This window comes from Narcine bancroftii, chromosome 10, assembly GCF_036971445.1.
Source record: "Narcine bancroftii isolate sNarBan1 chromosome 10, sNarBan1.hap1, whole genome shotgun sequence".
NCBI lineage: Eukaryota > Metazoa > Chordata > Chondrichthyes > Torpediniformes > Narcinidae > Narcine > Narcine bancroftii.
In genome coordinates this window covers 67,696,358-67,723,396 of record NC_091478.1, presented here as the reverse complement: position 1 = coordinate 67,723,396, position 27,039 = coordinate 67,696,358, and the positions used below count along the sequence as shown (strand labels likewise).

The window sequence follows — 27,039 nt, the reverse complement described above, 5'->3', positions numbered from 1 at the left end:
ATAATAATAAAGGAGACCATCCAGAAAAAAACAATCTCACATACTCGAACAGAGTAGAAAAATTGAGTTTATATAAATCTTTAAATTGTTTACTAATTTTAACCCCTAAATATGTGAAATGATCTGACAATCTTTAATGGAATTTGAGTGTAGATAGGGACCAGAATATTAATCGTAATAAGTTCATTTTTATGAAGGTTTAATTTATATCCAGAGAAAGAGCGGAATTGAGAAAACACAGATAACACAGCGGGGATAGATCTTTTGGGATCTGAAATAGAAACTAATAGGTCATCTGCCTACAAAGAAACCATGCGAGTTGCTCTGTTTCTGACAATCCATTGAACCTCATGAGTGTCTCTAAGGACTATTGCCAGAGGTTCTAAAGCTAGATCAAATAGCAAGGGGCTAAGGGGACATCCCTGTCTAGTTCCCCTAAACAGTCTAAATAAGGAGGATTTGTTATTATTTGCAACAACCATATCTAAGGGGGTACTTTGGCTTGGCTTCGCGGACGAAGATTTATGGAGGGGGTAAATGTCCACGTCAGCTGCAGGCTCGTTTGTGGCTGACAAGTCCGATGTGGGACAGGCAGACACGGTTGCAGCGGTTGCAGGGGAAAATTGGTTGGTTGGGGTTGGGTGTTGGGTTTTTCCTCCTTTGTCTTTTGTCAGTGAGGTGGGCTCTGCGGTCTTCTTCAAAGGAGGTTGCTGCCCGCCGAACTGTGAGGCGCCAAGATGCATGGTTTGAGATGATATCAGCCCACTGGTGGTGGTCAATGTGGCAGGCACCAAGAGATTTCTTTAGGCAGTCCTTGTACCTCTTCTTTGGTGCACCTCTGTCACGGTGGCCAGTGGAAAGCTCGCCATATAACACAATCTTGGGAAGGCGATGGTCCTCCATTCTGGAGACGTGACCCACCCAGCGCAGCTGGATCTTCAGCAGCGTGGACTCGATGCTGTCGGCCTCTGCCATCTCGAGTACTTCAATGTTAGGGATGAAGGCACTCCAATGAATGTTGAGGATGGAGCGGAGACAACGCTGGTGGAAGCGTTCTAGGAGCTGTAGGTGATGCCGGTAGAGGACCCATGATTCGGAGCCGAACAGGAGTGTGGGTATGACAACAGCTCTGTATACGCTTATCTTTGTGAGGTTTTTCAGTTGGTTGTTTTTCCATACTCTTTTGTGTAGTCTTCCAAAGGCGCTATTTGTCTTGGCGAGTCTGTTGTCTATCTCGTTGTCGATCCTTGCATCTGATGAAATGGTGCAGCCGAGATAGGTAAACTGGTTGACCGTTTTGAGTTTTGTGTGCCCGATGGAGATGTGGGGGGGCTGGTAGTCATGGTGGGGAGCTGGCTGATGGAGGACCTCAGTTTTCTTCAGGCTGACTTCCAGGCCAAACATTTTGGCAGTTTCCGCAAAACAGGACGTCAAGCGCTGAAGAGCTGGCTCTGAATGGGCAACTAAAGCAGCATCGTCTGCAAAGAGTAGTTCACGGACAAGTTGCTCTTGTGTCTTGGTGTGAGCTTGCAGGCACCTCAGATTGAAGAGACTGCCATCCGTGCGGTACCGGATGTAAACAGCGTCTTCATTGTTGAGGTCTTTCATGGCTTGGTTCAGCATCATGCTGAAGAAGATTGAAAAGAGGGTTGGTGCGAGAACACAGCCTTGCTTCACGCCATTGTTAATGGAGAAGGGTTCAGAGAGATCATTGCTGCATCTCTCCCGACCTTGTTGGTTTTCGTGCAGTTGGATAACCATGTTGAGGAACTTTGGGGAGCATCCGATGCGCTCTAGTATTTGCCAAAGCCCCTTCCTGCTCATGGTGTCGAAGGCTTTGGTGAGGTCAACAAAGGTGATGTAGAGTCCTTTGTTTTGTTCTCTGCACTTTTCTTGGAGCTGTCTGAGGGCAAAGACCATGTCAGTAGTTCCTCTGTTTGCGTGATTCTGGGGTACTATAAATCAATTTAATCCATCATATAAGCCCATTTCAAAATTAAATCTCATTAATATTACAAATAAATAGTTCCACTCCACTCTGTCAAAACATTTTCAGGATCTAGAGAAACCACACATTCTGGAATTATGTCTGAATGGGAATAAATAATGTTCAATAATAAACAATATTAAAATGTGAATAACGACCTTTAATAAATCCAGTCTAATCTTTAGACATAACAGAGGGAAGGATATTGTCCATCCTATTGGCCAATATCTTAGAAAGAATTTTAAAATCTAGAATCAGCAAAGGGAATTGGGCCTCTTTAGGAAATACATTCAGCCAAATCTTTATCTTTTTTAGGAATCAATGAAAATTGACGCTTTATAAAAAGTTGCCGATAAGGTCCCAGAAAAAACAGAATTTTCAAATACTTTACATAGTTGAGTGGCAAGTAAATAGTCAATAATTTTAAAAATTCCACCGTAAAGCCATTCGGACCTGGGGCCTTGCCAGATTGAAGAGAAGAAATAACTTGGGAAACTTCCAACTCTGAAATTGGTTTTGATCTTCTGGTGATATTTTGGGAATATTCAATCGCTGAAAGAATCTATCCACTGAAATAGAATTATCAGGAAATTCGGATTTGTATAGATCTGAATAGAATTCTTGAAACACTTTATTAATTTCAGCAAGATCAAAAGTAAAGTTTCCATCCTTTTTCTGGATCTTTGTAATTTGTCTTTTAGATGACCCTGCTTTCAGTTGACTGAAGACATCATCTTATCTGATTTCTTAATGTTGGTGTATTTGTTATAGGCATTGTAAGAGTAACTCTAAAGCAACTGGAATGGAAAACCTGGTTATCCACCATCTACTAATCCCTGTAGGTGCCAGATACTGGGGTTTTATTGTATTTCAGAATAGCCAGGAGCCCATTGTGGAAACAGTTAACATCCAAAAGCAGTAAGTGTTCATGACCAGAGGCAACATTTAAGAAAAAGTGTCCAGGGAGAAAAAAAAAACTCTTACAAATAAGGGACATTACTCAGATAAAAATGAAATAGTACTCAATTAAGCTTCCTTTTCACTTTCAGATATCTTTTCCCTCAGCTCATCTCTCCACCCAAAACTTCTTTGCTTCTCAGGTTACATAACTGTGATTAATTTCCCTCAATGTGGCAGAATGAAGATGATACCATTTGAGATTTTCAACTCAACAGTGTGGGGAATTACAAATTAAAATCCAATATATTGTCCGACTATCTTTTGACATCATGCAATCGCCCTGCGATTTAGTTTCACCAAGAATGGACTGAAAATCATTTGTTCTGCAGATTAAAAATATATACAAGCCCATTGCAGTTTGTACAGCTCGGTTGTACATAGTTAAATAAATAAAATGATTAAACTTTTTTTAATTGAATGTCCCAAGAAGTTTCAAAAACTGAATACTACATTGGGAGCATTCTGAATTATTCTAATTTGAAGGAGCAAACAGGAACTAACTCGTTCTTTTTTAGCCAGTCACTTCATTTGTTCAAAGTTCATATTTATCAAAATTCAGATTTATCAAAGTTAAGATTGATTGAAGTTCAAATTTGCAATTGGTAACAATGAATTAACCCTTGAATCCCTTGTGTGTGGAGGAAGTGTGGCCTCCCAGCCCATTGCTGATGGTCATGTGGTCTCCCTGTCTGAAATTCATTTGGAAGTCACATCACCTGTCAGTAAGTGATGTACTTTTTGTTTCACTCAAAAGGCCCTCTCATAGAGTCAAAAGGCCTGAGTATAAAGGTGGAGATTTTCCACCCTGACATCAGGAGATGCCTCCATGAATGTGCCCTGGCCAGCTCCAAGGTGCTGACTGCAATCCATCTTGGGGGTAGGGCCAGCAGCAAAGCGCTGCACTGCCTAGCACGCAAGTACTGCTGCTGCCAGCGGCTGGCTGAAGGTGGGCTGATGAGGTTGCAGTGACATCATCAGCCGTGACCCATCTCACTCACCCATCTCCCTCCATGACCCGCTCAGCACAGGGGCAGCAGGCGGGGGCCATCAGGGTAGCAGGAGTTGGGCCATCAGGGAGGAGCCAGGGCAGTTGCTCTGGCCTCCAGCAACTCATCAAGCTGCTTCAGCCTTTGGGGCCGCTTGTCAGCGCTAGAGGCTCAATACACAGCAGAGCATACGTGTGCACAACAGCATATATGTGCGTTGGACATTGGAGGCAGGCAAGAGATAATCACGATTGACCACCTCAGGCCAGCACACGGGGACTTGCAGCAACTGGTGATAGTTGCATGCCCACCACAGAGAAGTCTCCCACCTAAACAGGCAGATGGGGAGTACACATTGGGTTCATCACCTCTTAACACCAGTTCTGTGGGGGGGGTTCCTGTAGCGGCCTGAACCACATTATGCAACAAACTGGCTCTCGGAGGTTTGAGTTGGCAAAAACAGGAAGCCCTGAAGTACTGGGCTTGCTCCCAATCCTCAGGGATTATGTCATTTCCAGGCCAAGCCTCGCAAAGGCCATCGGGAGTACATCAATGTTGAGTAATGCAGTTAGTCTTAACTACAGCAACTGGTGAGTTTAGTTCACCACTAAATGACTACAATATCACAATCTTTTACCCCAGCTGCATCTTTCTGTATTAATACCATATCTCGACCTTCCCTCAATATTCGCACACTACCAATAACTTCGGTAACAGATTCCATAACCCCCTTGGGTACAGTATGCCACAAAAGATTCACGATCCTCTAGTTATCTCTTTTCACCTGTGTTCTGAATAGCCAAGTCCTTATCATGAGACTGATTCTAAACTGCTCAGCTCAGGGGATTTCCCTGTTGAACTCTTAAAAAAAATCTGTAAATTTCAATGAGATGACCACTAATTCTTCCAAATTCTAGAGGTTCAACCAAGTCTGTTTTTCATGATGACTGCTTGTCATCTCTTCTGATGGATCAATTCCCTTCCATTCCAGGATTCAATCTGGTAAATCTTTACTGCCCTCCCTCAATCACAAGAAAACTGTTCCTTGGGTACTGAGATCAGACCTTCCCAGTGTGCTCTTATCAGGACCCAATACATTCATAGTAAAATGTCTTCATTCTTATAGCCAAATAATTTTGCAATGAAGGCCAACCAAATATCAGGCTTCCAAATTTATTGCTGAACCAGCATGTTGTTTCAGTAATTAGTGTACAAAGACCTGGCCCTTCTGAATGTCAATACCTTTACTCTCTCACACTATACAAAATATTTTTTCTACCTTGAGTACAAAAACAGATGGCCTCAGATTTTTCTATTTAACTTGCATTTGTTGATGCCTGAGCAGATGATGCAGGTGTGGTCCATTTTCAAGGTTGCAACAACCCCATCCGTCAAAGCACAAGAGTCTTGTAATCCATGTTTCCCATGAGATTACACTAATATTCTACTTTCTTTATCCTTACAAATGTCTTGATATTACCTTGGTAAATTCTGAAAATTTTCCAAACCTTAGGACTGCAATCTTTCTGATAAAACTTCTCTTTGATCTATAATAACCCTTTATAGTGTTTGCTGAACAAACCATCATAAACTCATGCCTAATACCTTTTCAATTTGTTTTGTTTAGTCTTGAGGGCCCTAATTTCAAATTATACTAAATCAGTTTCAGCCTTTTATGTAAAATTTATATGATGATCATTTTTCTCTGAAGGCTTCTTAATAATATTATCAATTAACTTTTTTCCATTACACAACACTAGATCTAAATTAGTCTTTGTTTATTCATTTCAAGACTTTGATCTAGAAAATCATTCCACAGACACTCGAAGAATTCCCTCTGCACACATTGTTGCTCATTTATCTTGTCCAACCACATATAAAGTACCTCATCATTATTGCATTACCCTTATTATTTGTGTTTCTAATGTCCAGGTTTACACCATCCCCTAGGTATAAATTTGACTGAATTTGCTTCTAATCTCAGCACAATATCAGACCTGAGAATGCTCCATGCTGGCAAATTTTAAAAAAGCAAGCACTCCCTCTCACCTTGAGAACAAGGTTTTATTTCTAGACAAAATAGATTCTTGTCATTCACCTTCAGAAACAATAATGTACAATATTGGTTAGGAAAATAAACCCAGAAGTTTACTTAGCAAGCTAAATATGATATGATGTATTATCATTACATGCTAAATTAGCCCAGTATGTTAATAGCTTGGCTGTCTCTTGTCAACCAGGGGCCATGAGTTTGTTCCTCGCTGGGGCCTCATTTCTGTGAGGGGCGCTGGGCAAAGTGGTGACTCTGTCTTCCTTATGGTAGACAAAGTTAAAGAATTTCTTGGATGTTACATTCTAAATGTCGGATTATGTGACAATAATGGAACCTTTCCCTTTACCAATGTTCTATATAGGGAATTATGCTTGTACAATCCTTCAATTATCTAATTATATAATCAATTTGTCATAGAAACAAAAGTAGCGACAAAGACCAAATGCGACCATAATAATCTAAACATTCAAACATTACTGGTAGCTCTCTTCTTTGGTTGTGGATTAGATAAATTCAAATTTTAATCATACCTCAATTCATTAACTTAATCTTAAATAAATTGCTACATCACAACCATTCCTCTGTAGAGAGGAAACAACTGCATCATGAATGGACTCTGTAAAGATACCCATAATAAAAGTATTTGACGCAATTGTTAACCTGCCAATAAGCACAAAAATACACCTGTAACAAAATGGGACTTCTTTCATATCCCAACAAAATACAGGCCCAACGTTATGGCCATTCAGGTTACGGGCACTTGCACTTAGAGAATTCACAAACCACAACCCAAAGATTTGAGATATAGGATAAAATACACTCTCGTGGAATTTAAGTGGAAAAAATGTAAATAAATCAAACATTTATTTCAACTATCTGTACTGATCTTGCGACTTTGTGTTCTGGAAAATCATGACACAGGTGGTTTTCTCGGATAAAGGGGAGAGAGGGGGGCGAGAGAGGGGGGCGAGAGAGGGGGGCGAGAGAGGGGGGCGAGAGAGGGGGGCGAGAGAGGGGGGCGAGAGAGGGGGGCGAGAGAGGGGGGCGAGAGAGGGGGGCGAGAGAGGGGGGCGAGAGAGGGGGGCGAGAGAGGGGGGCGAGAGAGGGGGGCGAGAGAGGGGGGCGAGAGAGGGGGGCGAGAGAGGGGGGCGAGAGAGGGGGGGGAGAGGGGGGGGAGAGGGGGGGGAGAGGGGGGGAGAGAGGGGGGGAGAGAGGGGGGGAGAGAGGGGGGGAGAGAGGGGGGGAGAGAGGGGGGGAGAGAGGGGGGGAGAGAGGGGGGGAGAGAGGGGGGGAGAGAGGGGGGAGAGAGGGGGGGAGAGAGGGGGGGAGAGGGGGGGAGAGGGGGGGAGAGAGGGGGAGAGAGGGGGAGAGAGGGGGGAGAGAGGGGGGGAGAGAGGGGGGAGAGAGGGGGGAGAGAGGGGGGAGAGGGGGGGGAGGGGGGGGGAGAGGGGGGGGAGAGGGGGGGAGAGGGGGGGAGAGAGGGGGGGAGAGAGGGGGGGAGAGAGGGGGGGAGAGAGGGGGGGAGAGAGGGGGGGAGAGAGGGGGGGAGAGAGGGGGGGAGAGAGGGGGGGGGAGAGGGGGGGAGAGAGGGGGGGAGAGAGGGGGGGAGAGAGGGGGGGAGAGAGGGGGGGAGAGAGGGGGGGAGAGAGGGGGGGAGAGAGGGGGGAGAGAGGGGGGGAGAGAGGGGGGGAGAGAGGGGGGGAGAGAGGGGGGGAGAGAGGGGGGGAGAGAGGGGGGGAGAGAGGGGGGAGAGAGGGGGGGAGAGAGGGGGGGAGAGAGGGGGGGAGAGAGGGGGGGAGAGAGGGGGGGAGAGAGGGGGGGAGAGAGGGGGGGAGAGAGGGGGGGAGAGAGGGGGGGAAAGAGGGGGGGGAGAGAGGGGGGAGAGAGGGGGGGAGAGAGGGGGGGAGAGAGGGGGGAGAGAGGGGGGAGAGAGGGGGAGAGGGGAGAGAGGGGGGGAGAGAGGGGGGGAGAGAGGGGGGAGAGAGGGGGGGGAGAGAGGGGGGGAGAGAGGGGGGAGAGAGGGGGGGTGGGATGCACCGCAGCGTATCATCACAGTGTCCTGATGTAAGGGCGGAGTATTGCCGCCTTTACATTTGGGTTTTTTGACTATATGTAAGGGCCTATAAAGACACCATCTTCAAAGTAATCAATTTGATTTATTTAATATCTTTAAAATGAATGAAACATTTGTGGGCAATAAATTCAAAGATGCAAACATCGGGCATCATCCAATGTACCAAATCTGGAATCTTACGCATGTCCTGCAGAGCACACTTACCTTTTATGGTAGATACACAGACAAGGAAGTCGAGCTATCGTGTCTCCTTGCAGAAGCTCCTCCAAGCAGATCACACATTCTCCAGCATCTTTACTCAGCACATCATCTGAAAAGTAAAATTTTGTTTTACAAACTTTTTTAAAAAACATTTCAGCCATCTTATTGAGTGTTCACTTCAGCTTTCAACTTCTCACTGAAGCAGGAAAGTTTAATACACTGAGATTTGTAGATTATTTTTAAAATAATGCTGTTTCTTAAGGCCAGATAGGTTAAAAATACTTATACACAATTTCACTGATCTAATGCAGCAATTGATTTGTTAAGTGAGCAGGCACTGTAATATTGCGAAGAAAATTCCGTTAAAATCTTAATCTGCACCAACAGTTTCAGCATTTTGGAAGTACTATGAAGAGTGCTTGTGCCCAAGTCCAAGATTTAACAAAGAACCCTGAACTTGGACCATATGTGCTTTAAGAAATCACTAATGCATGTTCCATGGATGGCAGCTGCTGTGTCATTCTCATGAAGATGGATCAGTGCTTTAAAAGATATGGTGCTGTGAAAGCACAGGGTGAGGGGTATTGAACATTCCCCAGAGTGGACCCCCAATCTCCACTGGTGAAGGGTGCAATCACCCCCCTGGACTATCTCAGGTTCAAAAGCCCTGTGATCAATGGCAGAAACATCAGTTCCAGAGATTGAAGGCTTTGTATGTGTACAGACCCGTTAATCGTTCTAGAGACTGGTCAGCTAGCAGGGTTATCTTTAATAAAATTATCATAGCGGTTGTAATATCACAGGATAGCTTTGATTCCTTACACCCAATATAAATTCACCTGCCATTTTTTAAATTAATTATGATGGTTGTAAACTTCTCTCATTGACTAATTAAAGATGTAGTATATTGGGGTTTTGTTCCGAGTACATTTATATCTGTCTAAATGATAACAGCGCAGCTAATTTATGGGCATTTGCTCACAGTTTATGGGCATTTGCTCACAGTTTATGGGCATTTGCTCACAGTTTATGGGCATTTGCTCACAGTTTATGGGCATTTGCTCACAGTTTATGGGCATTTGCTCACAGTTTATTAAGCAACATGGATGACTGGATGTTCAAAATTTGTGGTGGGATCATCCTCAAAAATGGCTTGAGCCCAATGATAATAAACACAGAATTGACATTCCTTTAGAATTAAAAGCTATTGCAAAACTAATGTATGGGATAGCTATCTAATTTGTCATAGATATGTTGGCGATGGGTTACTTCGCTGGTTGGCTATTCCAATTTCTTTCTACAATCTTCATGGCGGTTTGAAACAAGTGACTAGCCTGTTCAGCTTTTTCACAACAGAGTCATCCACATTACTATCACAGGATACAGGTTTCCTTCCCAAACAGACATTACTGAATCCCTTTCTTCCCCGCTCACCACAATCCACTCATTTCATAGTCAGTGCATCATTACTTCTCTTTAAATTCTGGAGTTGAGTTTACATTCTACATCTATTTTTTTTCTCTTAATATGGATTACAAGTAGAAAAATATAACCACTGAGCACTAGGTTCCTATTCAGGCAATCGCTAATGCTAAACATTTAAACGCACAAAGTTTTGTTTTTTCTTTAACTGGGGACTATGATTGTAGCAAAAAATCACAGAAATGCTGGAAGAACTCAGCATTTATGTGAAGCCTGGATGAGGAAGAACAACTTAGCCTCTCCATAGCTGGGTAACCATGATTTCTAATTTGCTGTTTTGCCTCTGTCCCAAAGGTAAAATAAAAATCTCACCACCTCCTTAAAATCCCCATGTTGACAAGGAAAAAAAAACATCTGGGTACATTGAAGAACCACGACAGAAACAAGAGGAAGTTGAACTGTAACAAGCCTAAAATTAAAACAATATTTTCAGGATATGAAAATGAAAAAGAAAACAAGAATTTTATTTTCTGTATGTACCTGACAAAAGGCCTAGGCACGAAATATTGATTACCCTTTATTTCCTAGAAAGTTTCCGGAGTTTCTCCAGCATGTTTGTGCATTGCACTCGAATACAGCATCTGCAGACTTTCTTGTTTAAGGATATTTTCAAAAGAATTTTCAATATCTTAAAACATCCCCAAACATTCCCTATGGATTATTTCTAATGCAATTACTTGATGTAAGCAATTTATTTGTAGCATGGTTCTACAATGAATGACCGGACATGTAGCTTTTAAATGATGATAAATAAGGGACTTAACAAGGATTGGTCATTGGATTTTTCCAGATAGACAGCCACGAGCTGGTACAACGTTCAAACAATAGCATCACCAGGATTTCAGGAAGCCTGAAGATCAACATCTCTAAGTTCAGGAGCAATTTTTATCCAACAGCTCTTGAACATCCCCTTATCAGGGTGTGTTCAGATACCACAAAAGAATTTACCTGCACCTATTATCTATATTTTTTGTAAATTTATATTGACACTTTTTAATTTAATAGTGTATATCATTGCAAAAAGAAAACTACAAAAACAGCTACAAAGTACCTGATCAACTGCAACAAGAACTTCAGTGCATATGTACGTTGTACAGTACGTTTCCCTGATTTCAAAGTTCTGAATAATGAAAAGATCCAAAAACTGCACTTTTTTGCAGTGCTGCCATGATGCAGAAGGAAACATTTGAAAAAGTAATCAAGGAGAATTTCTAGTGTTTGGTGCTGCATTTATCTTCATTTGTAAGCAGAGATCAAATTATTTTTGGTCCAAATTAAAGATTATTTCATGCTCAAAAAGCCTGCTGTTGTTTTTTGTTTTTGGTTACCCGCTGATGCAAGTATTTTGCTGATGCCACTGAGTTGTTTAAATCCATTGTCCCGATAACCAATAACCAAAAAACATCCAGTCCCAAGCGTTTCTGTTCCAGGGAAACATACTGTACAATATAACTGACAATAAACATTATCATTATTTCCACTCTGCTAAAATAGAAGGATGATCCATCAAAGGACCACAAAAACGACTGTTGAGGGAAAGATTTGACTTGAGAAATATTAGAGATATCTGATACATCATCTTGAAAAGGCAGTGACTTAAATGCTTTTAAATGGTTAAATTTTTAATTTAAAAAAATTAATTTTTTTTCTTAAATTTACAGCACGGTAACAGGCCCTTCAGGTCCATGAGCCTAATTACAACCTCCATACGTTTTTAAAGGGTGGGAAGAAACTGAAGCTCCCGGAGGAACCATGCAGACATGGGGAGATCATACAACTCCTTACAGACAGCACCAGGTACGAAGCAAAATCGCTGGTACTGTTACAGCATTGCGTTAACTGCTACACTAACTGTGTCGCCCCGTTGAATTCATTAAGTTAAATTTCATATTTACTACTCTAGAATACGCACAGCAACATTACAATCTTCTTTTTCAAGATGCATGGTTTATCACATTTAACAACAATGTCATTACATCTAAAGAGATATCAGACAGAAGACTACAAAGTTAGAATTCACTTTCATCAATAAGGAGATACCTATTCAAAGGCAAATAGATTCTCATTTGCTCACTTCTGAGTTTCTTTGCCAAGACTGTATTCTGAGGCAGAGGTCAAAAAGCTAATGGTGACAACTTGACATGTTCATAAAATCAATGGTTAATGTTAGACTATCGATTTGTTGTCTTGTTGAAGGGTTCAACAACTTTTGCCATTCAACCCGCTGAGTTGGTCTAATAGACTGTTGTTTTGCCATTGATTTAGTACATTTAGATTATGGAACAAAAAAGTAGTTTAGATTTATAAATGTGCCTTTCATAACCTCAGAATGACCCAAAAGTTTGATCAGAGAATTACACTATGTGACGACATTTAAGAACCCCCCAAATAGGAGGAGTCACGTGATGGAGTAGTGGCCGGACGGTGAACTCCAGCCCTCTCCAGAAAAGTCGGGAAAAACAAGAGAAAATACAAAGGCACAGAAATACAAGTTAAAGAAAAGTGAGTATAAAGGTGGAAAGAAGATGGAGACAAAAGGAGAAAAATCAAAATCAACGGAAAGAAGAGAGGAAGAGAAGACAACGGAGGAAAAAGGTGAAGGCCTTACCTGTCCGAAGAGGCCCGCTGTGGAGAGAGGACCCCACTACCTCAGGTCGGTAGAAAAAGAACTACAACAATGGCTCACAGAGCCGAGTAAAAGTGCACAACCGCGCATGAAAAAAAACACACCGACGGGAGGGGGGACCAACTGGGGAGTCGATCTCCACAGCCGGCAACGACAGCTGCAGAACACCTGCAGCAAGAAGAGACCACAGAAGACAATGGAAACAAGAAAGAAGAGGAGGAAAGGGCATCAAAGAAACAACAGATGGCCAACCCAGAGGAAGAAGAAGAGGAAGAATACAGTGAAATAGATAAAGGGAAAGGCAAGGTAAAGGATATACTTGCTCTTGTTAGAGGATACATGGAGTCATTTAAAGAATGGCAAACACAGGAATTCAATGATTTAAGAAAAAGAATAAACAACACAGAAAAGAAAATAAATAAAATGGATATGACCTTAACAGAAATGGGGAAAAAAATGGACAAGATGGAAGAACGGGCAATAGCAGCAGAAATGGAAGTAGAAGACTTAAAAAAGAAATTGGAGGAATCTAATAAAAAAACTAAAGAGACACAAGAATTACTAGCCCAAAAAATAGATATAATGGAAAATTATAACAGAAGAAATAACATAAAGATAGTGGGCCGCAAGGAAGATGAAGAAGGCAAGAATATGAGGGAGTTTATAAAAGAATGGATCCCTAAGGCCCTAGGATGTCCAGAACTACAGCAAGAAATGGAAATAGAAAGGGCACATAGAGCATTGGCCCCTAAACCACAACCACAACAAAAACCAAGATCTATTGTAGTAAAATTCCTAAGATATACTACAAGAGAAAAGGTACTGGAGAAGACAATGGAAAAAGTAAGAGAGGGCAACAAACCACTGGAGTATAAAGGGCAAAAAATCTTCATTTATCCAGATATAAGCTTTGAACTCCTAAAGAAGAGAAAAGAGTTCAATTCAGCAAAAGCGATTTTATGGAAGAAAGGATATAAATTTACACTGAAGCATCCTGCGGTATTGAAAATATTTATTCCAGGACAACAAAACAGACTGTTCTCGGATCCAGAAGAAGCACGAAAATTTGCAGAACAATTACAAAAATAGACTGAGGGATGAAGACGGGTAATGAGAGCAAAAATTATCACGATTGATATGTATGTGGGTAAAGACAAAAATAGACTGAGGGATGAAGACGGGTAATGAGGGTAAAAATGACCACGATTGATATGTATGCGGGTAAAGAGGTATAAGAGTGAATAGAGACAATGGGCATACGTGAAAGTATCTGTAATTAGAGGAAAACATAGATAGTATAGACAAGAATTAATAAGGGAAGGTAATGGAATAGAGAGAATAAGGAGGGAATTAAAAGAGTGACCTTTGTGACATATAAAAAGTGAAATCTTTTCTGGGGGGGCTGGGTGGGGGAAAAGAGCGGTCACTGCAAAATCAGTTGACGCTTGCGAGTGGATTCGCAAATCCAAATGGAGAGGGGAGATGTGGTTGTCCGACAAGGGATAAAGGACAACTCAGGAGGGGAAGGGGAGGTTGGGGATAAAGAAGATAGAAATAGGAGAATAAGGAAAATGTTGGATGTTGTAGGAATGTTGTCTGGTAAAGAGTTGAAAATAAGAAAACAGAAATGGAAAAGGAGGAAAGGTAATGATGGAAAAACGGAAAGAGAAGATAAACAAAATATAAAATGGCTACGCTGAACTATATGACTCTAAATATTAATGGAATACATAACTAAATTAAAAGGAAGAAACTACTAAATTTACTGAAAAAGGAAAAAATAGATATAGCATTTGTCCAAGAAACACACTTAACTGAATTGGAGCACAAGAAATTAAAGAGAGATTGGGTAGGACATGTAACAGCAGCATCGTATAATTCAAAAGCAAGAGGAGTGGCTATATTAATTAGCAAAAATGTGCCATTTAAAATAGAAGAGGAAATAATAGATCCAGCAGGGAGATATGTTATGATAAAATGTCAGATATATTCGGAGCTTTGGAATCTACTTAATGTATATTCACCTAACGAAGAAGATCAAACGTTTATGCAAGATATCTTTTTGAAGGTAGCTAATACGCAAGGGAACATACTAATAGGAGGGGATTTCAATCTGAATTTGGATCCAAATATGGATAAAACGGGGAAAAAAATTAACAGGAAGAACAAAGTAACCAAATTTATAATTAAATCAATGCAAGAAATGAAACTTGTGGACATATGGAGGAAACAAAACTCAAAAGAAAAGGAATACTCATACTACTCGACTAGACATAAAACATACTCAAGGATAGACCTATTCCTGTTATCAGCCCACATTCAAGGGAGAGTTAGGAAAACAGAATATAAAGCTAGACTATTATCGGACCACTCACCCCTGTTATTGGCAATAGAGCTAGAGGACATCCCTCCAAGAATGTATAGATGGAGATTAAACCCCATGCTACTTAAAAGACAGGATTTTAGAGAATTTATTGAAAAACAATTAAAAATGTACTTTGAAGTAAATACGGAATCAGTGGAAGATAAGTTTATACTATGGGACGCAATGAAAGCATTCATTAGAGGACAAATAATAAGTTATGCAACCAAGATGAAGAAGGACTATAATTTGGAAACAGAGCAGTTGGAAAGGGAAATAATAAACATAGAAAAAAAATTAGCAATAAAGGAAGATACAACCAAAAGAAGAGAATTGGCGGATAAAAAAATAAAATATGAAACATTACAAACATATAAGGTGGAGAAGAATATAATGAAGACAAAACAGAAATATTATGAACTAGGTGAAAAAACACACAAAATCTTAGCATGGCAGCTTAAGACAGAGCAAACTAAGAAAATGGTATTGGCAACAAGGAAAAAAGACAAACAAATTACATATAATCCAAAAGAAATTAAGGAAAACTTCAGAGAATTCTATGAACAATTATACCGAACTGAAAACGAAGGGAAAGAAGGGAAAATAGATGAATTTTTGACTAAAATTGAACTACCAAAACTACAAATAGAGGAACAAAATAAATTAACAGAACCATTTGGAACAGTAGAAATACAAGAGATAATAAAAAATTTACCAAATAATAAGACACCAGGAGAGGATGGACTCCCAATAGAATTCTACAAAACATTTAAAGATCTAATAATACCGCCCCTCCTGGATGTAATCAACCAGATTGATGAGACACAAAACTTACCAGATTCATGTAAAACAGCAATAATTACAGTGATACTAAAACAAGGGAAAGATCCACTCTCACCAGCGTCATATAGACCAATATCTCTGCTAAACACAGATTATAAGATAATAGCTAAACTATTAGCAAACAGATTAGCAGAACAGGTACCGAAATTGGTAAATTTAGACCAAACTGGATTTATCAAAAAAAGACGCACAACAGACAATATTTGTAAATTTATTAACTTAATTCATGCAGTAGAAGGAAATAAAGCACCGGCAGTAGCAGTTGCTTTAGACGCAGAGAAGGCCTTCGACAGAGTAGAATGGAATTACTTGTTCAAAGTATTGCAAAAATTCAGTTTACCGGAGAAGTATATTAATTGGATTAAAGCATTATATGAGGGACCGTTAGCGAAAGTGACAGTAAATGGACATGTATCAAAGCAATTTAACTTAAGTAGGTCAACGCGGCAGGGATGCCCACTATCACCATTATTGTTTGCGCTAGCTATAGAACCACTAGCAGAATCGATAAGAATAGATAATAATATAAAAGGAATAAAAATAAAAGACAGGGAATATAAAATCAGTCTATTTGCGGATGATGTGATACTGTACTTAACAGAACCAGAACTATCAATAAAAGAACTATATAAGAAATTGAAGGAATATGGAGAAGTGTTGGGATACAAGATAAACGTAAATAAAAGTGAAGCAATGCCTATGAATAACGCGGATTTCTCAAAATTTAAGGAGGAATCCCCATTCAGATGGCAAATGCAGGCAATAAGATACCTAGGTGTGCAAATAAACAAAAATCTAGGCCAATTATATAAACTCAATTACAATCCACTAATGAAAAAATTACAGGACGATTTAGAACATTGGAAAGAGCTACCACTAACACCGATAGGAAGGATAAACTGTATTAAAATGAACATTTTTCCAAGGATACTATACTTATTTCAGGCATTGCCAATACAACTGACAGAAAAATTCTTCAAAGAGTTAAAGAAAATAATAAGGAGATTTTTATGGAGAGGGGGGAAACCGAGGATAGCACTAGATAAATTAACAGAATAGTATAAACAAGGAGGCTTACAATTGCCAAACTTCAAAAATTATTATAGAGCCGCACAATTAAGGTACCTAACAGATTTTTATCAAACAAGGGAAAAACCAGACTGGACGAGACTAGAATTAGATAAAATAGGGGAAAAGATACCTGAACACATATTATATAAATGGGACGAAAAATTGGTACAACATAGAACTTCTCCAGTATTACACCATCTCCTCAATATATGGAAGAAGATTCATGTAGAAAGAAATAAAATAAATTATCAAATACCAAAACTAATATTGACGCAAAATAAGCTACTCCCTTTTACAATAGACAACCTTTCCTTTAGAAAATGGGAAAAAAAAGGGATTAAAAGAATAGAAAATTGTTTTTCAGGAAGTAGATTCTTATCCTTTGAACAAATGAGAGATAAGTACAATATAACTGGAGATACAGCGCTGGCATATTACCAACTGAGATCCTACTTGAAAGATAAATTAGGAAGCAATTTGAGTTTACCAGAGGGAAGTAACCTTGAATATGTGATTACAGATACAATGTTAATCAAAAGATTTATAACAAATATGTATATCAAACTGCAAGAAAAGGAGAATGAGGAAACAAATGGTAAAACTAAACAAAAAATGGGAACAAGATTTAAATATAAAGATAAAAAAGGAAACATGGGAGAAATTATGTTCTGGAACGATGAGAAATACAATAAATACGAGGCTGCGTATGATACAATATAATTGGTTACACAGACTATACATTACACCGCAAAAGTTAAATAAATGGGACCCAACAGTATCTGATAGATGTTTTCGATGTAAAAAAGAAAGGGGAACAACAATTCATGCAATCTGGACATGTGAGAGAGTAGAAAAATTTTGGGATGATCTCAATCAGATATTAAATAAAATAACAGAAAACAATATACCAAAGAATCCAGAGATCTTTCTCCTAAGTAACATAAAAAATAAAGAATTTGGAATTGACTTGGAAGATGCACAAAAAAGATTTGTCAAGATAGCCCTAACCGTAGCAAAAAAATGTATTATGTCAACCTGGAAATTGGAAGATAATTTGAAAATACAACAATGGTATATAGAAATGAATAAATGTATTCCATTAGAAAAAATAACATATAGTTTAAGAAATAATATTGAAATATTCGAACAAGTATGGGAGCCTTACATTAAATACAATAGCGAAAACCTACCGGGAACAAACATTACCTAAGTTGATGGCAGGAGAAGAAAAGAAAAGAATGGACTCAGTAGAATTTCTGGTGTATTTTTGTTGAATGACAACATTGTCTGACTGAATTAATGCAACCTAGATTGTATACCTAAAATGGATGAGGGGGGGGTGGGGGGGTGGCTTGGGAGGAGGGAGGGGGGAGGGAGAAAAAGTCACTGTAAATGTGTGGAAAAGAAAAAGTGTATATCATGGCTATTGTGATTTATGGTGTGAAAAATAAAAAATTTAAAAAAAAAAAAAGAACCCCCCAAATTAAAAAATTAAAAAAAGCCCCTTGGGTCTTATATGAGAAGTTAACATTTTGGAGAGCATGGTATTGCTGTCTGTCCCCGGTATCAGGGTGGGTGGAATCTCCCGCTGTCCACCCAGTATTGCCACAGAGCCCGGTATCAGGGATGGAGGGATTCCACCCCAGGGCCTGGGATGCCATTTGAAGGCCCCCCCCCCCCCGACCAAGCACTGCCGGCCGCCCGTAACCCCTCTGAATGCCGCTGCTGCCCCTACCCATAATCCTCCCCACCCCCAGACTGGCGCCACCGACTCTGGTGCCGCTGCCACTATCCTGGACGGAGAAGGAACACATACCTACCTGTTCTTCCTAGCATTCGCTCTCAATTAATCAATGCCAAATACAACATGGCGGCCACCAAGGCCAGGTCTTGTGAGACCTGGTTAACCATAAAAAGTACATTCAAATCTTTTTAATTCTTAAAAGTTCTTGCTGAAATGTGTGTGGGGGGGGGGCGTCCTTATATGCCCGTGCTCATACCATCAGATATGATAAGAGCTTTTAAAATACAATCACGGATACAATGCTGAAAATACTGCAGTCAACAGGAATTCAAACAAAAATTTAATAATAAACAGTTCATGTTTTCTTAATGATACAAAATAAGGAATGAATTTTATGGCATGTTAATGACAATAAATACTAATTTGTCTTGGCCTAGTTACTGAAACCAATGTGAACAGTAGACTATACAATAAAGTTTTCACAATTTTGCAACAAAACATTAACTTGCTTATTTTGAATTTTATGATTCCAAGCAAGTAAGGATAAGCAATGACTATTAAGTCATATAAGATTCCGCCTTTGGCTTGGCTTCGCGGACGAAGATTTATGGAAGAGTAAATGTCCACGTTAGCTGCAGGCTCGTTTGTGGCTGACAAGTCCGATGCGGAATAGGCAGACACGGTTGCAGGGGAAAATTGGTTGGTTGGGGTTGGGTGTTGGGTTTTTCCTCCTTTGTCTTTTGTCAGTGAGGTGGGCTCTGCAGTCTTCTTCAAAGGAGGTTGCTGCCTGCCGAACTGTGAGGCGCCAAGATGCACGGTTTGAGGCGATATCAGCCCACTGGTGGTCAATGTGGCAGGCACCAAGAGATTTCTTTAGACAGTCCTTGTACCTCTTCTTTGGTGCACCTCTGACACGATGGCTAGTGGAGAGCTCGCCATATAACACGATCTTGGGGAGGTGATGGTCCTCCATTCTGGAGACGTGACCTATCCAGCGCAGTTGGAACTTCAACAGCGTGGATTCGATGCTGTCGGCCTCTGCCATCTCGAGAACTTCGATGTTAGGGATGAAGTCGCTCCAATAAATGTTGTGGAAGGAGCGGAGACAACGCTGGTGGAAGCGTTCTAGGAGCCGTAGGTGATGCCGGTAGAGGACCTATGATTCGGAGCCGAACAGGAGTGTGGGTATGACAACGGCTCTGTACATGCTTATCTTTGTGAGGTTTTTCAGTTGGTTGTTTTTCCAGACTCTTTTGTGTAATCTTCCAAAGGCGCTATTTGCCTTGGCGAGTCAGTTGTCTATCTCGTTGTCGATCCTTGCATCCGATGAAATGGTGCAGCCAAGATAGGTAAACTGGTTGACCGTTTTGATTTTTGTGTGCCCGATGGAGATGTGGGGGGGCTGGTAGTCATGGTGGGGAGCTGGCTGATGGAGGACCTCAGTTTTCGTCAGGCTGACTTCCAGGCCAAACATTTTGGCAGTTTCCGCAAAACAGGACGTCAAGCGCTGAAAAGCTGGCTCTGAATGGGCAACTAAAGCGGCATCGTCTGCAAAGAATAGTTCACGGACAAGTTGCTCTTGTGTCTTGGTGTGAGCTTGCAGGCACATCAGATTGAAGAGACTGCCATCCGTGCGGTACCGGATGTAAACAGCGTCTTCATTGTTGAGGTCTTTCATGGCTTGGTTCAGCATTATGTTGAAGAAGATTGAAAAGAGGGTTGGTGTGAGAACGCAGCCTTGCTTCACATCATTGTTAATGGAGAAGGGTTCAGAGAGCTCATTGCTGTATCTGACCCGACCTTGTTGGTTTTCGTGCAGTTGGATAACCATGTTGAGGAACTTGGGGGCGCAGTATTTGCCAAAGCCCTTTCCTGCTCACAGTGTCGAAGGCTTTGGTGAGGTCAACTAAGGTGATGTAGAGTCCTTTGTTTTGTTCTCTGCACTTTTCTTGGAGCTGTCTGAGGGCAAAGATCATGTCAGTAGTTCCTCTGTTTGCGCGAAAGCCACACTGTGATTCTGGGAGAACATTCTCGGCGACGCTAGGTATTAGTCTATTTAGGAGAATCCTAGCGAAGATTTTGCCTGCAATGAAGAGCAGCGTGATTCCCCTGTAGTTTGAGCAGTCTGATTTCTCGCCTTTGTTTTTGTACAGGGTGATGAGTCACTGCTAAGCTGACTAAAAACACCGCGATGCTGGACAGATGTCAGTATCCGGCAATTAGGAGGCACTTATAAAGTAGTGGAACAACACGGCATATTCCAACGTGAGTTGATTGAGGGTCATTCTCGATGGGTATGGTACTTATAAAGTAATAATAGCACTAATTGGAGAGCAGGCGGCGGCCCCGGTCCAGGCAGAAGCGAGGGGGAGGCGGCGGCCCTGGCCTCGGTCGAGAGAGGTAGGCGGCGGCCCCGATCCGGGCAAGAGCGAAGGGGAGGCGGCGGCCCCGGCCTCGGTCGAGTGAGGAAGGCTGAGGCCCCGGTCTGGGCAGAAGCGAGGGGGAGGCGGCGGCCCCGGCCTCGGTCGAGTGAGGCAGGCGGAGGCCCCGGTCCGGGCAAGAGCGAAGGGGAGGCGGCGGCCCCGGCCTATATAAGATTATGAGGTGCCTAAAGAGGTAGATAGTCACCAGGTGTACAATCTGCTGAGAAAGCTGTTGGAGCTGGTATACCTCAGGACCATATTTGTTAGCTATCTCTGTGTAATCTACCCAATAGGTCATCGAAGAATTGTCCTTGCCCCTTCTGTGTTTCCAGTGCTGCCTGCCCTTTTGTGGTGCAGCCGCTCTGCTATTTGGTGGAAAGTTGCATTGAAGATGGAACGTTACAGCACTGGCCCACAATATTGTGCCAACCTATAGAAACCAACTCCACCACAACAGCAAATAGCAGAGGACATCCTGTTTTAGAAGAGTGGAGATGTCAGAGGCAAGTTATCTTACACAGGGAGTGGTAGGTGCTTGGAATGCCCTGCAAGGGGTGGTGCTGGAGGCTGGTAAAATAGGGAGATTTAAGAGTCTTAGATAGGGATATAGATGCAAAAATAAAGGAGAAAATTGAGAGCGAGATAGTTTTAGGTGAAATTGTGGTGGAGTTGGTTTCTATAGGTTGGCACAATATTGTGGGCCAGTGCTGCAACGTTCCATCTTCAGTGCAACTTTCCACCAAATAGCAGAGCGGCTGCACCACAAAAGGGCAGGCAGCACTGGAAACACAGAAGGGGCAAGGACAATTCTTCGATGACCTATTGGGTAGATTACACAGAGATAGCTAACAAATATGGTCCTGAGGTATACCAGCTCCAACAGCTTTCTCAGCAGATTGTACACCTGATAGAATGATGCAAACTTTTGTTTTACAGCTCCTCAACATGATAGCTCGAGTGATATGCCAGGACTTGCAACCATTAGCATCATTTTGACCAAAATAGCCACACACAAGTTGTTCATAAACCTGGAATGTTTCCTTCACATCGTGCCAGGACAATGAGATATACACATCAAATGCCATCCAGCATGAACTGTCGACCACAAGGAGCATGTTCATCTCTGTAGATGCTTGCATGGTGAAATGAATGGCTGGAAACATAGCATCTGTTATAACTTGATCTGCCTCACACTCTAATTGCACTTCTCAGCCTCCTTCTCTTCAAAAGATTTCATAGAGAATTAAGTACTTTTAAATTACCGTCAAAGGAGAGAGGGAAATCTTTATTTGAAATCAGAGGGGTGGGTGGGGTAAGGTGAGAAAAGTGTGGCCCAACAGCAAATAGTACATATTTTAACAAGAGCATAAAAATCCCTTAAAAAAAAATTAGAACTACTGTATGCAGAAACTGTATGACAAATATGACCACAAAGCTTGTGACATCATTTCAACTGCTCTAAAGTGCATAGTAATCTTGAATATCAAATCTATGGAAGATCAATATCTTGTGGAAGTGAAATAGAAAATGGAACACATTATTTTCACTTGGAAAAAAAACACACAAATGCTGGAGAAACTCAGCAGGTCAAACAGTGCCTTTATGTAGCAAAAGTAAAATTACATCACCAATGTTTCGGGCTGGAGCCCTTCATCATGGCATGGGAAACATGAGAGATGTCCAAACAAAAGGGGGAAGGGGGGGAGAGGGGGTGGTGAGGGTGGGGGAATGGGGGAGAGGGAGCACTGCAGGAATTGGGGGGGGGGGGGTCTAGGTTTGGTGGAGCCAGAAAGGAAGAAGAAACTGGAATGACTAGTTAAGGGAGGAGGGGGAAGGGGGAAAAAGCAAGCTGATTAGTGGAATGCAGTGAACTCAAGTTCCTCCAATCTGCGAGTGGTCAGGGTGGGGTAGTGTGAAAGGCCATGGACAGGCATGTGAGCTTGATAGAGTGTGACTCAGTATTGAAATGGTTAGCTACGGGGTGGTTGCTTTTGTTGCGGACAGAGAGGAGGTGCTGGTGAAGCGATCTCCTAATCTGCGACCAGTCTCTTTGATGTAGAGAAGGTCACAGAGGGTGCACCGGATGCAGTAAATGAGTTCTTTGGAAGTACAGGTGAAGTGTTGCTTCACCTACCTGAAAGCTCTATTTAGGACCTCAGACCACGATGAGGGAGCACCTCCTACGACCACAGTGCAAGGTGCTGGGGGGGGGGGGGCGATGGGTGGGGAAGGAAGAGTGCACAGGGAGTCATGGAGGGAGTGGTCCCTACAGAAGGCTGAGAAGGGAGAAGGAGGAAAAATGTGTCTGGACATGGGGTCCTGTAGGAAGTACTGAAAATTCTGATAGATGATGTGTTGGATGCGGAGGCTGGCGGGGTGGTAGGTGGTAGGTTTATTGTTTCTAGGGACAGGAGGGGTAGGGCAGATGAGTGGGGAATGCAGGTGAGGGCCGAGTTAATAGTGGTGGAGAGGAAGCTACGTTGTGGAAGAAGGCAGACATTTCAGAGGCTCTGGACTGGAAGATCTCATCTTGGGAGGAGATGCGGTTGAGAAGAAGAAATCAAAAGAAGGGGATGGAGTCCTTGCCAGGGACAGGGTGTGAGGACGAGTAGTCCAGATAGTTGTGGGAGTTAGAGGGTTTGTAATGAATGTCAGTGGAGACTCCGTTTCCTGAAATAGAGTTAGAGAAATCCAGAAAAGGGAGAGTGTTATTAGAGAAAATTTGATATACATGAGTTGGTAAAGAGATTTGAGGAAGAAGGAAGAGACTTTATGAAAAATACCAAAAAGGCAATATTCGATGAGAATACTCGTTGGCCAGAGTAGGAAAATCACATTGTAGAATGGGTCTGTGAACAGAGGCTAGATTGCTACATAGTCACCCGAAATAAAAGAACATTTGCACTGAAGTGGCCAAGTTGCACCCAGACCTCAGTAAATATTTTGAAGCTACAGTAGGCTGGTGCAACCATTTCATGAACAGGAAGAATCTGGTATTACGACAAAAAAAAACCAATTGCTCAGAAACTACTAAAAGATCTTGATCATAAAGTTGTAGTTTTCACCAGTTTATTATACAGAACTGGCAGAAACACCAGTTTGCATTGGCAAATATCGGAAATTTGGACAAAACCCCCATGAACTTCGACATGATAGACAAAAGAACAGTGGAATGGAAAGGTGTTAAAACTGTGCAAACTAGAAGTACAGGTCATGAGAGGACCAGGTGCTATCATGCAAAGTTAAGATCCATGGTAATCTTCAAAATTAAACCTAAAATAAAATTCCCAAGCAGGTGTTTTTGTACATTTTCATGAAAAAGGATAGATGGATGAAAATGGATAAACTATGGATGGACAATGTGTGGAACAGGCAGCCAGGAATGGAGTTTGCTGGTCTGGGATGTGTTTCATAGCCACTTAACTGAGAACACTAAAAGTAGGTTAGCACAAAATAATATTCCCAGGTGGTTTGACATCTCTAGTGCAACCTCTCTATATCTGCTTCAACAAGTCATTCAAAGACTACGTGCGCAAGGATTGGAATACATGGAGATCGAGTGCAGAAAAATAGTTTACAAAAGGCAAGGCAAATGCGTGCAACATCATTTGATGTGCTGTGTGACTTCATGCTCAAAGCATGGGACAAAGTGTAAGTAGAGACTGTAATAAGATCATTTAAAAAGTGCGGTATCTCTTGTGTAATCGTTGGCATGGAAGATGATTTATTGTGGGACACTGACGATGAAGCTGAAACCACCTCATCAGGACCTGTATGATGATTGTTTAAACAGTGAGAGTTTGGATGTGCTTTGCCACTAGCTTTGCCTCAGACGACGAGAGTGATTTTGAAGGGTTCTGAATGTGATTTTGTTCAATAAAAAATTCATTCGATAAAATTTTCAATGAAAACTTGTTGGAGTCAGGGTCTTTTTTTTGTCTTTCAAGGGTCAACCTACACACCAAATCGGTTTTCAAGGGTCAACTTGTATGTCAAATCAGTGTCCAGTAGTTTTTTTGAGTTGAATTTAAGGTCTCAAAAGTATAAGTTGACCCCATTTTTTGAGAGATTTTTGAGGGTTTCAAGACTCAACTTATAAACCGAAATATACGGTAATTTATATTACCAAAATCCATGAAATATCTTTTATTCTTAAATGAATGTTTATGAAAATCAACTGCACAAAACATTGAAAGATTAAGGATGCCCTGCCTCTCTAGCATAGAAAAAAATTATAAACCACCACCATGTGATGGTTACGCAAGGAGCCCATGAAGTAAGAAGGGCAACAGGCAGCCAGATTAATGGTTGAAAATGTAGAGATCATTGGTAATTAATTGTATCTGGTGTAAAAAGAATCTGAATCAGATAACAGAACTTTAAAGTTGAATAATCAATCAGCCAAAAGATTCAAAGAACATATCCTTGTTTACTGTCTGAATGTACCCTCATTCATTGCCAGAATGTCAATGTCGATTGCGCAATGCATTAAAATTGCATTTGTTTCATTAATCTGTTCACTTCAAAAATCTTCATGAAATAACATTTTCATGAACTTGTATGTTTTGTCAAGAATTTCATGATTTAATTTAAATCAAGGTTACATCAGAGCAAAGACACGAACCTCAAAAAAATTCAATATGTACAAATGAGTTGAACTGTCATTTTCAACAGCTGACTCACTCATCCACAAACATCTCTGTTGAATAAATCTACTCGGGAGATGACAGCTGTCTAATTATATTTTGTTCCAGCCTGACCATTTGACAGATTCCATTCCCCACTCATATAACTTGTTCCTGAAAGCCCTCAAAGCTATTCTCCCCCACCCAAAGAGGTCAGGACGGAACCATGTCAGTGCCTATTTGAAATGATAATTGATCAGTGACTACTTGTTTCATTATCCACTTGCATGTGTGATCTCAATTGATCGGTGTTAGACAAAACAACTGGATTTGCATCAATACTTTTGACTAGATTTTGGATTGCCAAGGTTCCTAAGCTGTTAGGTCAAACAGTTCCTGATTCATAAATGAATTCATGCAATGGGCAACAGATATTCTTCACTTAAGGTAACTGTTACTCGTTGTTTGTTGGCTATTTATTGATGTCTTTGCATTGATGCACTCTGAAAGCTACATCAGTGACAAGAGGGCCAACATCTTATTTCAACATCATGTGGGCAGCATGGTTGGTGTAGTGGGTAGTGTAATGCTTTTACAGAGCCAGTGAATAGGACTGGACTGGGGTTTGAAACCCGTGCTGTCAGTAAGGAATTTGTACTTTCTTCCTGTGCCTGTGTGGATTTTCTCCGGAGGCTCTGATTTCCTCCCATTGTTCAAAAACGTACCAGGGGTGTAGGTTAATGGGGTATAAATTGGGCAGCACAGACTTGTGGGCCAAAATAATCCGTTACCATGCTGCATATTTAATTTTTTTTAAAACAAATTTTTAAAAAACACAAGTACACTGAAATTCTCACTTGCTGCAGCCAAACTGGAACACAAGATTCACCAATAGTATAAACTAAATGACCACATTAGGCCAAGACTAAAAAAAGATAATAAATATCAAAGGACAGATAAATAATATTCACAGTTGCAGTTACTGGAGGAGAAAAAAAATGTTATTTGGGAGTTCCGACAGATCTTTAGGTTTATGGTTAGGGGTGCATGGGGAGGTTCAAGAGCCTGATTGCTGCTAGATAAGAAATGTGCTGGACATTAAGCTTCTGCACCTTCTGCCTTCGGGGACCAGTGAGAAGTGACAATGACCAGTGTGACTGGGGATCCTTTCTGATGTTGGTTTCAATGTTTTGAGACAGCATTTCACCTTGATGCTTTCAATGGGCAGGGTGTCTGCATCTGTGATAGAAGTGACTAGGTTTGCCACTTTCTATAGCTTTCTGGTTTCCTTGGCATTCAAGTTTCCAGAGTGTGGTGCAGTCAGTATGTTTTCACAGTACATCTTTAAAAGTTTGATAAAGTATTCAACAGCATATAACATCTCCTCAGGCTTCTTGGAAAATAGAGGTGTTGCTGTGCCTTCTTCACAGTTGCCTCAATGTGCTGGCTCCAGGAGAGGTCATTCAATAATATGGGCTCTCAGGGAACTAGAAGGTACTAAGCTTCTCTACCACCATCTTGTTAATGAACATAGTTGCAAGGTCCCCTCACCCTCCTCTTCTTCGTTTACTATCAACTCCTTGGTTCTGGCACCACACAACC

The 27,039-nt window shown here is 41.3% G+C and overlaps 1 protein-coding gene and 1 long non-coding RNA gene across 8 annotated transcripts in view; one reads left to right on the top strand and one right to left on the bottom strand.

Moving 5' to 3' along the window:
- The window catches only part of znrf1 (zinc and ring finger 1), a 236,095-nt gene that overhangs the window by 58,473 nt on the left and 150,583 nt on the right, over nt 1–27,039 (bottom strand). For all 6 annotated transcript variants that reach the window (XR_011345699.1, XR_011345698.1, XR_011345700.1 and 3 more), the window contains exon 3: nt 8,265–8,370. Coding sequence is in view for 2 of the 6 variants with exons in the window: in XM_069901221.1 (XP_069757322.1) it covers nt 8,265–8,370 (106 nt within the window). In the remaining 4 variants the exon portion in view is untranslated. The remainder of the gene's footprint in view (nt 1–8,264; nt 8,371–27,039) is intronic.
- LOC138744681 (uncharacterized) overlaps nt 1–27,039 on the top strand; it is a 54,542-nt gene that overhangs the window by 11,082 nt on the left and 16,421 nt on the right. Inside the window, exon 2 of one of the 2 annotated variants that reach the window (XR_011345701.1) lies at nt 11,405–11,540. This is a non-coding gene — a long non-coding RNA (uncharacterized lncRNA). Of the gene's footprint in view, nt 1–11,404; nt 11,541–25,665; nt 25,885–27,039 lie in introns of those variants that run through there. The other variant, XR_011345702.1, reaches the window with a different exon arrangement.